The 13,844-nt window shown below is 38.5% G+C and overlaps 1 protein-coding gene across 2 annotated transcripts in view; it reads right to left on the bottom strand.

The window, feature by feature from the left end:
• The window catches only part of sh3pxd2b (SH3 and PX domains 2B), a 293,056-nt gene that overhangs the window by 178,516 nt on the left and 100,696 nt on the right, over positions 1-13,844 (bottom strand). For both annotated transcript variants that reach the window (XM_048603706.1, XM_048603707.1), the window contains exon 4: positions 1,896-1,972. In XM_048603706.1, the coding sequence (XP_048459663.1) occupies positions 1,896-1,972 (77 nt within the window). The remainder of the gene's footprint in view (positions 1-1,895; positions 1,973-13,844) is intronic.

The following is a 13,844-nucleotide window of genomic DNA, read 5'->3' as shown; positions in this document are numbered from 1 at the left end:
AGACATTAACTTCAGCATGCAATACCATTATCTTAACTGCTTCCACCTCAGAACTGTAAATATTAGTACGTGCTGTCAGAAAGTGATCGGTAACAGTAAAAAATGTTGTTTAGTACAGGAAAATTTCACTTTTTACTTCACCTTGCTGATGTTTTCATTAAGGCCATGCAAAACATTTTAAAACATGCTATATATTTTCCTCTTGTTTCCTCCCATCAATTGACAAATATTACTGCTTAATACATCAACACTGATAAAATTTGTCTGATAATGTTCCTGCAAAGCTACAATATTAAATATTCTACATTAACTTGTTGTAATATACTTTTGCAACAATTTTTATTTCTATAACACCTTTAAAGTAGCAAAACATGAAGGTGCTTCACAAGAGAATTACATTAGTCTTAAGACTTAGCCACATGATGAGATAACACGAAGATCTATTAAAGAGATAGATTGTAAGAAGCACCTTAAAGGAGGAGAGAGAAAGAAAGAGGCAGAGAGGTTAGGAATAGAATGAGAGCTTAGAATTCAGGTAGCTGAAAACAAGATGGTCAATGAGGGAGCGATTAAAATCAGAATCCACATGAGGCCAGGACTAAAGGAGCACAGGTATCTCAGGACTGTGTGGCTGGTATGGATTACAGCAATAGGGAGAGGCAAAACCATGAAGCAATTTGAAAACAAGGAATTAGTGAGGTTAAGAAATCTTGGTGATGGAGCAAGTACATGACTGATGGTTCAGAAACAGAAAGTCACAAAGTTCGTGACCAGTCTGTTTCAGACTCTTGACTGGGAGGGGGATGGAGTCTGTGGCTACGGAACACAGATAATGGCTGGGAGTCAAGACAATGGCCTCAGTCTTTCTAAAAAGTAGTCTGAAGAAATTCTTACTCATCCAGCACTGGATGTCAGTCAAGCAAACTGAGAATTTCAAGAAAAAGTGAGAGGTTGCTGGTGATTTAGAGCTGCGTGTAGTCAATGGTTGTGCAGAATCTAATGGTATTTGTAGATAATGCCAGTGACTGACTACACACAGGTAAGAGACAGAACTGGGCATGGAAGCAAAGATAGATCTTTGGGAATGGAGAAGTGGGGGTAGTTGAGGAAATCAAGTGTGGTGACTGGAAGTGATTGCCTTCTGTTGGGCTGATGGGTTAGCAACCAGCCGAGCACAGTCCACCCAACCTACGAATAGTGGAGAGATGCTGAAAGAGGGCAGTGTGATCAATCATGTCAAAGGCTGCAGACAGTTCAAAAAGTATGAGGAGAGATAATTTACCATGGTCACATACTATGTTATTTGTGACGTAATTAGAAATGTTCTGGTTCTCACTGAATTAGCATTCTAAAGTGCAGAAATTATTTGATAAACATTAACATAAAACTAAAACTACTGTGGTTGGTATGACTGTCCAACCCATCGCAGTTGCTCTCACAAATGAAATCCCTTGGCAGCTTCCTGAGCATATAGGGTAACATGTATTGGTGCACAAGGCTGAACTATTATTTTCATTCTAGAAAGAAGCATTTTCGCTATAAGATAGAAGAATAAATTACACAAACTGAAGATAAGCTATTTAGTGTTCTTTCTCACCTGGGCAAATGTAATATCCCATAATAGGAATGAAAAGTCTTTTGATATTTGGGGAAGTAATAGAGTACTCAGTGGAAACATCTGACTACAGAAGTGCAATTGTTGGTGTATTTTTGGCACAGACTTGGTACTCTCATGATTTCAGACAGTAGTCTACTGTTGTGCTTTCCTGTCTGCCGCCTTCTTATGCTTTAACTGTAGACGGACTACATAAGCAAACATTTGTCTCAATCAGAGTTCTCAAAGATCACAAGCCAGAAGTGAGCTCAAGATCATCAGCTGTGCCTCCTGAACTTACCCTGCAGTATTCATCAATTGGTTTCAGCCTCTTGACTGCTACATCCCTGATGTGACTTCGTCTGAAGAGAATTTTACCTGCAAAGCAAATAGATAACATCTTCTTAGAAAATAACATATCCATTAGTCCTCCTTCACAGTCGAAGTAAGGAGAAAACAGTATCAAATCTGCAATAACCTTGTTAACCTAAGAAGGAGTCAAATCTTCCAATCATTGCATGTGTCCACTGGGAATGTCTACATGCTGATAACTAGTTAAAATATGTTGAAATCTTTCTGTAGCAAATCTCAAAAGAAGTTTTTACAAGTATTTTTATTGGACTGAAAAGGTATATGATAAATATGCTCAAATCATTAAAATCTCAATACAGCATCAAAAGTACATGCAGCAAAAGATTTTACATTTAGGAACTGGGACGGTAAACTTCTTCAACATAACACTAAAACCAGTTGACATAACTGTGCAAAACACAGTAAGATCAAACATACCAAATAATCAATTAATTTTATATTATTGATTTGAATGTTTTTGTATCTTTTGCTCAGTATCATTATGCAGAATTTAACAGACCACAACAAAAAGTAATATTGCTGAAGACATTTTGGCCCATTTGCTTTGCATATGCAGCCAGACAGGTTCTTTAAAAGGATAACTCATTGTGCTTTGCATCAAGTCTGGTAAAAACATTAGTCCTTTCTGGACTAATTGTAAAGAGCTAGAAACTGGTAGTTTGCCAAATAAGACTGATCAAGCTTTCTGGTCTTTGATATCAAAAACAGTTAGTCATATTTGTTCTATGCCATTTGGCTCTGCCTCCACCTCTAGTTCAACACTGAATTCAGGAGTTGAGCTTCTGGTGGGAAGCCAAATTATGCATTGGTAAACAGATTATTGACTTGTAGATGGCACTGAATGGCACTATTGATGACTTCTTCCATCATTTTACTGATGATCGGGAACGTGCTGATATAACGGCAATTGGTCAGATTAGATTATTCTATATTTTTTGGATAAGATATACATCAATATTATGTAGGATCTTGTGGTACATACAGTCATGTTCCTACCCCTGTGCTAGTAGGTAGTCCTGCCTGCCCTGGAGATGAGTCATACCATGCCCAAATAAGTTATTTAAAAATAATTATAGTCAAGTGTTCTCCATGTTGTTTGTTAGTTTCCGGCATTATATGTGCACTGCAATATTTAAGCTAGTGTATGGCTAGCTTGAGTGGACAGGTCTGCAGTGGTCATATGGGGATATTGTCTGCTTCCCTGTTTCTGATATGTCTGATTGGGAATTGAATTAGCTGAAGAACCAGTATTTATGACAGTGTGTCTTTGAGCATAAGATGACAAGAATTCACTCACCATATCTGCCTTATGAAGCTTGCAAACACTTCAAAATTAGCTCTTTCACTCATGTTTGAGGATTGGGATGTGCTTTTAATTCCAAAATCCGACTTTCAGTTTGAGCTACAGACGTTTGTTCTCTTTGTTAGACTAAGTCTGCTCATCTCTGTCGATAATTATTTTATGATGTGTGCATGCACGTAATCCTGTGTTGCAGCTTCACTAGGTTGGTACCAATTTGGTTAATCCCTGAGGATTTTCACTGCAGACAAGTCAGTTGTTTCCTGGTGTCTCACACCTTCAACTAGTGAGGCTCAAAACCCCAAATTACATAGTTGGAAACAATGCACTCCATCGCCAGAGTAGAAGCTGACCCATTTCTTTTATTGGCATTTGACTGACAATTATTCAGGATTAAATTAACTGAATTTTCTGGATTAAATGCTGTTTCACTAGTATTATTACACATTAGGCTATACAGTCCCCCTCCTGCTGCCATCAAGATAGAATTATGTGGTGAGCAATTGGAAACATAGCATCAAGCTTCATTATGCGATCACCTTTTCTCCTAATTTCTGAGCTTTCTCCTCTGTGCAGTAAGGTTGTGGCTGATCTTCTACCTTAATTCCTGTTTCCTGCCCTGTCCCTAATCCTGTGACACCAAATTGCCCATTCCATACAGAGACCAAGGAATAGCTAGCATGGGAAATTTACAAAAATACCTTCTCAGTTTGTGCTGATCTTCTGTGATTAACACTTACAAGAGAATCACCATTGCTCAGAAAGTGTCATTTAAAATCAGTTGTTTCTGAAACATTAGAGCGGGGGAGTTTTACATTCTTTTTCTGCATCATTGGGACTGCATGTAAATATCTGGACCACGTGAAGCTCACAAAATGAAGAAAATGCTTGACACTGAACACAGATCTTGACGAGAACCTGCTTTTGGAATCTTTAAAACGGGCAGGTTGATGCATTACAACTACACAGATTGACTAGCTAGTTAACAGGATTTGAGACATGTAAAGGATATGGAAACAATCATGCTAGCTAACAGAATTAGCATGCCACTGAACTGTAAGAAGAAGGAAGGGATAACTGCCTTCACCTTCAGTTCTATAAAACAAGTACTTATCCACACAATCATTCATACTCTGTCTCCCTCTCATTCAATAAAATAGAAGTATTTACCAGGAGAGATTGACGGCATAACACTTGCATGTGCTCAGAGATCTGCCTCAGTAGATCTGACACAGATGGCAGAGATTATATCGAAATAAAATGGCATCCGCAATGGCAACATCAGTGAAGGATTTAGCACCATTACGTGAAATGATGCAAGTGATCGATCATCTCCACATGTTCTAACTTACAAACAGACCTCCAAATCGAAATTAGTACCATTCAGATTATGTGAGACTATATGGAGAGAATGATGATCAACTACTAAAAGCTTGTGTCAATAACTTCCAGGGTTTACATCATTTAACTGATATATTCTAATCAGCCCTTTGCTGATTAATACTCAGATTCAGAAACCAAAGTCCATCTTTAGGATTTCACAGGCACTTCTGACCTGCTTCATATGACCTTTCCAATCATCTCTCAAGAATCTAATGATATTAGCAGCAACACAGATCACTAGAGTTCCGCTGAGGTGTCCTGTTATAAAAAGCAGTTTGGCATTGTGAACAGTTCAAATAGAACAAACAAACTAATGTCACTTTTTCTCTGCACTCTGAAACTTCAGCCAATAAGATCAAAACAACATGATCCTCTAATCAGCACATGGTATCCTATCATTGATCTCTAGCAAGGATGTGTTCTCAATTACATTTTCAGGGACCCCTGCTGGAAAGAACACAAGTAGATGTCAGTGAGAACACAACCAGGTTCAAATCAGTTGTCTTCCATTACTGAATAGCTCATCAGCATTCACAAGGACTACGTTTGTAATTTCTAGATTGTCACTCGGTGAGATACTCAAGATAGACCAGTTTGAAACAGTTCTCAAACAAGAGGCGTGGCTCAGTGGTTAGCACTGCTGCCTCTCAGCACCAGGGACCCAGGTTTGATCCCAACCACAGCTGACTCTGTGCAGTTTGCACGTTTTCCTCCTGTCTTTGTGGGTTTCCTCTGGGTGCTCCAGTTTCCTCCCACAGTCCAAAGATACGCAGGTTAGGTGGATTGGCCATACCAACTTGCCCATTGAGTCCAGGCCTGCATATGCTGGGTGGATTAGCCATGGAGAACGGAGGGTTACAGGGATAGGGTAGGGTTCGGTCTGCGTGGGATGCTCTTCGGCGGGTCGATGTGGACTCCATGGGCTGAATAGCCTCCTTTCACACTATATGGATTCAATGATTCCAAGAGTAAGCAGTCTCGGACAGAAGTAAAATTAATTTATAAACACAAATGAGAAGAAAGCCTGTAATACATACTATCACAATTACAATCACTCTAAAGGCAAAACTCCACACAACCTTAAAAATGCCTCATTTCCATCTTATTATCAATGAGCACCTATTTACCACTTTAACAAAATATCTCGAGGATGAAGTGTGCGAGAATCAGCCATCTGTCAGAGCTGATATGACTCATTTGCATTGGCAACACTCATTAATATGTCAACTGGTGTCATTTGCTGACATATTTTCCACAAATTGTAGTATTGCAAGCTACATTTCAAAACTCAAGCAATACTGATGGCCATTTCAAATAGAGTATGAAATCTACAAATAAGTACACTCAGGTTTACACGTTAAAACAATTAGACACATTTACAGAGTTAAGGTTTTAGCTCAATGATGTTGGTGGTTCTGTCATCACAGTTATAATTTGAGAGCTGACAAAAACTCAGGGTTCACTTGATGCATTTTGATCAAGATGGTATTGTCACTGACAACAGCATGTTTGACTTTTACACATTGCAAAGGTATTTCTGAACCTAAACAAAACAATCATTAGGTTATACTAGTGACATCCATTCAAAAAAACAATACAGCAAATTAAAAACTTTCAATGTTTCCAACCATTGGAAGGGGAGGCGATGGCCTAGTGGTATTATTGCTGGACTGTTAATCCAGAGACCCAGCTAATATTCTGAGGACTCGGGTTGAATCCCGCCACGGCAGATGGTAGAATTTGAATTCAATAATATCCAGGATTAAGAATTTAATGATGACCGTGAATCCATTGTCAATTGTTGGGAAAAACCCATCTGGTTCACTAATGAAGGAAACTGCCATTCTTACCTGGTCTGGCCTACATGTGACTCCAGACCCACAGCAATGTGGGTGACTCTTAACTATCCTTTGGGCAATCAAGGAAGGGCAATAAATCCTGCCTAGTCAAGAATGCCCTCATCCCATGAATGAATAAAGGAAAAAAAATGCACCAATTGCTGAAACCAATTTTGAACTTCAGATGTGATTTGTGAAAAATTCGTACCAACAAGTCTCTCAGGGCTAATTAAATCCAGAATTCTGGGAACTAATCTACTAGTAAGCTCTTGTTTAGCATGGTTCCTAGTTTAGTTGATGAAAAGCTGGCAGGAAGGAATGTACTTTTACTTAGTGAAGATAGAAGTTACAGTGTGCTACAGTTATTGCCAAAAAATAAATACTTCTTGCCATCATGTCTAAGTCAGAGCTGATGAACCTAACCTACTTAAAACAACCTACTCTTTGTTTCAAACATCATGCAGAAACTTTATGACACAAGTTAATTGAGGCATACTTCACAATGTACAACAAATACACAGGGACTGTTTCATATTTTACACTAACAATGACATTTGCAACTTTACTGTATGAACTGGATCATCTAAACTTGACAGATTACCAAAAATAAATTAACAAATTAATCAAAAAACAACATTGAAGGGAGTATTGGCAGCAGCACTCTGCCCCAGCTCTAAGCCACCAGTGCTTTGTGTACAACATGAGACAGTTATGACATTATACAAAACCAATCATAATAATTAACAAAATAAATGCACACTTAGGAAGTTATCACCCTCAGACTCAAGGCCTTGGCAATTTAAATAAAGACTTTACCAAATGCCAAAAAGTAATTCAAATGACTAGCCATCTGCAACTGCGGGCATTTAGACTGCGGGAATAGATGAGATATGCATTATTTCTAAAATCTGATTCACATCCTACGTCCTTTCATGTGGCCAAACTGTCCAAATGATTAGCAATCAAAAGAACATCATTCTGGAGGCAGTCATAGGTTCTGAAAGACACTTTATAGAAACCAGGCATCCTGTTGCTATGATAAAACACTAAACAATTTGAGTTTGAGATGCAAACGTGTTGTGTCATAAGGCAGCCAAGACCACACAAGGCAATGTTCCATTCAAAAGAAAATCCTGACGGGTTTCCTTTTCCTGTGTCAAAAAACACATTTTTGATTTCCTCAGCTTCCCCTGGTTCTTCTCAGCCTTACAGTGACAGCAGTCTTCCTCTAAAAACAAAGAATTCATCCATAGGTTAGCCCCACTTATAAACACTCCCACTCAAAGGAATTGAAAAAGTAGTTTTCTGCAATAATTACCTTGCAAATGGCTTATCTTTTACGACTTTTAAAATATGCATTGGCTTTTTACCACATTACACTGTATAATCTGTTAAATATGCAAAAACAAAGTTGGAGATATTTTTAAAGTCACATTATAGTTCAATGTACCATGCCCAGATTCAGGTCTTTCATTTTTTGGGACAGAATGGATACCATAGTCATGAAAAAGTATTCAATCATCACAGCATGCTAGAATCATCCATTTTTAATCTGGGAGTTTGGAATATATTCAAGCACTCTAATATTATTGTAAAACCGCCCTGCTGGTCTTCATACTGGGGTATTTCTATTCAGATTCTGAATGTTCCAATGACCAAAGCCATTAAAAAGTCTATAAAAACCTGTTAGAATTCAGGATTTTTTGAGCACTTTGTACAAAGAGTGGAATTTACTCATTCTGTTTTCAATGCTTCTCCCCTGCGTCCCTCCAGGATGACTTGGAGGTCAGAGGTTGTGTTCTTTATCTCTTGCTTGATGGTATGCCTTTCTTTCCTTTAGCGCTTAACTAACAGCAATTCTTTACTAAGTCAACAGAAATAGGCTGAATAACATTTTTTTTAAATTGCACTTTTTTCTGGTTCAATAGCTTATACTATATTTGCAACAGTTTTACATAAATTCTTGAACCAATACATTTCTAAATGAACATACACAGGAAACTTGCATGCGCACTCATTGGAAGTCAATGCTACATGTCATGATTCTTTAAAGAAAAAGGATGCAATGATCTAAATGGCTAAGGGAATTCTGGCCATTTCTGCATAACAGATAGAACATCCTTGCAAAGTTGTAGTATAACTGTGGTTTAAGAGTGGGAGGCTCTAATTTTAATTTTATTGAGGAAACTTCCATCAGATAAATGATCAGTCTGAATAATTCAGATTCTAACAATTTTAACATACTTTTTTCCCTCCTAATACTCGTGATAGATGCTGCCAAAACAAAACTTGACATTCTGGTGAAAGTATGCAAATAAATCTCTAGTAATATACGTAGCAGTGGATCCACTGTCAAATCTGTTGCATCTAGAAATTAGAGTTTAAACCAGAAATCAGTGACTTTCCATTAAGTTTGATGACAAATGTGAGAAATCTCAACTAGGTTAAACTCAGATTGAACAAATGATTCACATTTCTTGTCATTACAAAGTATGGATTGCTCTTACCAGACCACTAAATGATACAGCAATACTGCCATGAAGCATCTGTGCTCTATTTACACTCTAATCAGTCAAATCTGCTAGTTTTACAAAGATAAATCTACTAAACCATAATACACTCACTCCTCATTTGTTGCTGATTTGCTGTCGTGTACTCACAACGTCAGCCCCAGACCCAAAGTGCTTTGCTCTCAGAATTGTTCAGTTTGATTGCATAGTCCTTCACCATACAAAGGGCAGTTACATAGTAGCGGTATTGGCTTTTCCTATTATCTGCAGGAAGTCTACACCCCTACTCACTTTGGATAACAAGGATTTTGTGTACAGGCTCTGTGTTTACTTTCTACAGCGAAATGAATCATTTCAAAATAACTTATTAAACTGCTTTAGAATTACACTTTTATTACAAATGACAGGTGGGAGATTTGCCTTACTGCTTAAGGAGAATGTTACAACTGTAATAAGAGAGGACATCTTGGAGGACTCATCCAGCAAGGCTATATGGGTACAGCACAGGAGTGAGAAAGGTGCAATCATTATGATGGGGTTATACTATAGACCTCCCAACAGCCAGATGTACAGATATGTAGGCAGATCATGGAAAGATGTAAAGAGAGATTTATACTGGATGCTTTTAATTTCCTCAGTATTGACTGGGACTTCCTTAGTGCCATATGCTTAACATGGTGCAGAATGTTAGGTGTGTACATGATGGTTTCTTGAAACAATATGTACATAGTCCAACTACGAAAGGGACCATACTAGTATTGGGAATGAGTCTAGTCAGGTGACTGAAGTTTCATTTTGAGAATAGTGATCATAATTTCATAAGTTTTAACATCATTACACATAAGGATAAGACTGATCCTTGGATGAAAGTGATAATTTGAGAGAAAGCTAATTACAACTTGGGGCAGCTGTTTGAGGGTAAATCCACATGGGAGTCTTTTAAAAGGCCACTTGATCAAAGTTCAGGGCCAGCATGTCCTTGTGAGGATGAAAGATAGGGATGTCAAGAAATATTGAAAGTTTAGTCAAAAAGAAGAAGGAAACATATGTAAGGCTTAGGAAACCGAAATCAAACAAGTCTCTTAAGGAATATAAAGCAAGCAGGAAAGATCTTAAACAAGGAGTTAGGAGTGTTAAAAGGGGCCATGAAATGTCCTTGGTAAGTAGGATTAAGGAGAATCCCAAGGCATTTTCATATGTATATTAGCAGCAAGAGGGTAGCTAGGAAGGTGTAGGCCCACTCAAGGATAAAAGGATGGAATTTATGCTTGGAGCCAGAGAAAGTGAGTGATGTCCTTAATGAATACATTGCATCAGTATTTACCAAGGAAGAGGACATGGATGCTGGTAAGATTAGGGAGATGCATGCTGATATTCTAAGCCATGTCAATATTAATAAGGAGATGATGTTGGATGTATTAAAAACCATTAAAGTGGATAAGTCCCAGGGCCTGATGGGATCTATCCCATGATATTGAGTGAGACAAGGGAGGAAATTGCTGGGGCCTTGACAGAGATCTTTGTATCCTCTTTAACCACTGGCAAAATCCCAAAACACTGGAGAATAGCCAATGTTATTCCTTTGTTTAAGAAGGGCAACAGGGATAATCCAAGAAATTATAGGCTAATATGCCTTACATCAGTGGCAGGGAAATTATTGGAGAAGATTCTTAGGGGTAGGATTTACTCGTATTTGAAAAAATAATGAACTTATTAGGGGTAATCAGGATGGCTATGTGTGGGGGAATTCTTGTCTCACAAATCCGAGGAAGTGACGACGATCACTGAAGAGGGAGCAGTGGATGTTAGTCTAATAAGTAAGTTTGCTGATGATACAAAGATTAGTGAAGTTGCAGATAGTGAGGAAGATTACCAGAGGATACAGCAGGATATAGATCAGTTGGAGGCATGGGCAGAAAAATAGCAGATTGAGTTTAATCTGGACAAATGTGAGGTGATGCATTTTGGAAGATAAAGTACAAGTGCAAATTATACAGTGAATGGCAGAACCCTTAGGAGTATTGATATGCAGAGTGATCTGGGTGTGCAGCTCCTCAGATCACTGAAGGTGATAACGCAGGTAGATAAGGTAGTAAAAAAGGCCTATGGCATGCCTGCTTTCATTGGAAGGGGCACTGAGTATAAGGATAGACAAGTTATGCTGAAGCTTTATAGAATTTTAGAATCATAGAATCCCCACAGTGTGGAAACAGGCCATTCAGCCCAACAAGTCCATACAGACTTTCTGAAAGCCATTCCACCCAGACCCATCCCCTAACCCTATCCCTGTAATTCCCATAGCTAATGCACCTAACCTACACATCTTTGAACACTATGGACAATTTAGCATGGCCAATCCACCAAACTTGCACATCTTTGGACTGTGGGAGGAAACCGGAGCACCCGGCGGAAACCCACACTTGGAATATTGCATGTAATCCTGGTCACCACACTACCAGAAGGATGTGGATGCTTTGGAGAGGGTATAGAAAAGGTTAACCAGGATGTTGTCTGGTCTGGGAAATTGTAGCTATGCAGAAAGGGTGGATAGACCGGGTTTGTTTTCACTGGAACACAGGAGATTGAGAGGCAACCTGATAGAAGTTTACAAGATTGTGAATGGCATGGATAGAATGGAAAGTATGAGGCTTTTTCCCGGGGTGGAGGGGTCAATTACTAGGGGACACAGGTTCAAGATGCAAGGTAAGAAGTTTAAAAGAGATGTGCGAGGCATGTTTTTCACATAAAGGGCAGTGAGTGCCTGGAACGCACTGCCAGAGGAGGTGGTGGAAGCAGACATAATAGCAGCATTCACAAAGTACCTGGATGAATACATGAATAGGAAGGAAATAGATGGATATGGATCCTGTTAGTGAAGACAATTTTCATACGGAAGGGCAAAATATGTTGGCACAGGCTTGGAGGGCCAAAGGGCCTGTTCCTGTGTTGGATTGTTCTTTGTTGTCCTTTGTGCATAGACTTTACTAAAGTATTTGACAAGGTCTCTCATAGTAGGCTGTTTTTCATAGAGGATAGGTGGTGCCTGGAATATGCTGCCAGTGGAGGTGGTAGAAGCAGATCTGATAGCAACATCTAACAAGCATTTAGACAGACATGAATAGGCCGGGAATGCAGGGATATGGGCCATGTGCAGGCACATGCAATTAGTTTAGAATGGCATCATGGTTGGCACGATGGGCCGAAGGGCCTGTCCCTGTGCTGTACCATTTTATATTCTATGTTCTAATAGATCGTGCTGATTTTATACTTGGTTTTATATACCAATACAGAAAAATAAGCCTCTCAGGAAACATTTCCACATGTAATGCAGAAATCAATACAAATTCCAGTCCACATTTCTAGATAGGTTTCTTTCAGAAAACCAAGAGTCACCTCCTTCTGGATTGCCTAAATAGTACCAACAAAATTTTCACGCTTCCTTTGTCACTTCTGCATATTCTTTGCAGAATGAATGTATCATTTCCAGTTCAACCAGCCATCCCCATACAGCAAACTGTTTGAATACGATTATAGATTTATAGAATTCTTTGCTTCTTTGGACTGTGTCATTGCCTTTAAGTCCCATGTCCAGAACATGATGCACAAGCCAACAGAATCTGACATTGGGAATTTTGCCAAAAGTCTGCACAGATAAAAAAAATTCTTGCAACAATAATGAGATCCTTGGGAATTTCTGTTAAATCACTGAAATGAATTCAAAATCAGATTTGAAACGTATTACACTTGGTCCCAGCATGTCTCAGTAAATGTTAATTTAGACCATGTTACTTCAATGGAAGGATGAAATTTAAGGAGGGAACAATCTCATGTGCTTTCAGGATGTTTGGCAATCTCAAAACACTGGGATATTCATCTTTTATTCAATCATTTTTGCCACCTCCCTTTGGTGGATTGACATCTGGAGTTAAACATACCAACATTCAAATCCAATATTTTAAGGTTCTACTGATGAAAGGAAAGTCACATTCCTGGACTGGGAAAAGGAGAACCAAAAAGAAATCAGTTGATGCTGAAGAGGTATTAAAAAGAAAGACAGACAATGATTACTTATCTAAATATATTTAAATATAGGTATAGAAATTCATTCACATGGAATATTGAAGTTTGATTTGTTGGAATGTCCACCCATTATAGACAGTGCCTGATATTCAGTTTTGTTGTAGTGTTTCTACCCTGTAATTACTCAAGTGCCCCATTCCTGTATTTTTAATGACTTTATAATCCAAGATGCCTCCATTAGTAAAGAAAAGTACATTAGATTATCTGAAGGTTCCTTGTTGAATCCCTGGCCAATGTGGACTGAACCAATCTAGCAGAAGCAGGAAGAGTGGGAAGAGTATCTGCATTGATAAATTCAGGAAAAGTAGCAATTAGCAATGATTTTGACAGTCCTATTCATTGTTTAATAAATATTATTAGCCATGAGCATTAGTGGGGATTGGACAGGGCTAGGACATCTTCTGGGGTCAAATAACCTCCTATCTACTTTCCCACTGTCCAAAACTGGGCAATTACTGGATGGAATTTGGCATCAGTGGAACTTTAGAACAGCAAATCTAATTTTGCAACTTAATGTTTAAACTTTTCTTTACAAGTAATAGAATTCTGAGTGATGACATTGTCTGGGAAGATTTCCACAGGTAGAAGTGTTGTATGGAGGTTTGCCGCTGGCTTTGAGTGTATTTTTTGAATTAATGCAGTATTCTGCAGTAGAGCTGTTACTGGAAAAATAAACTTGTGTTACCAAGATGAATCTGAAAATGGTTCAAGACAAGAACATCGGTTAAATAGGAGAAAGCATTAGAAAACAAAAGTACACTGCTTTT

The sequence above is a fragment of the Rhincodon typus genome, chromosome 12 (genome assembly GCF_021869965.1).
Source record: "Rhincodon typus isolate 14 chromosome 12, sRhiTyp1.1, whole genome shotgun sequence".
NCBI classification, from domain to species: Eukaryota; Metazoa; Chordata; class Chondrichthyes; order Orectolobiformes; family Rhincodontidae; genus Rhincodon; species Rhincodon typus.
This window is presented reverse-complemented; position numbering and strand designations above follow the sequence as displayed.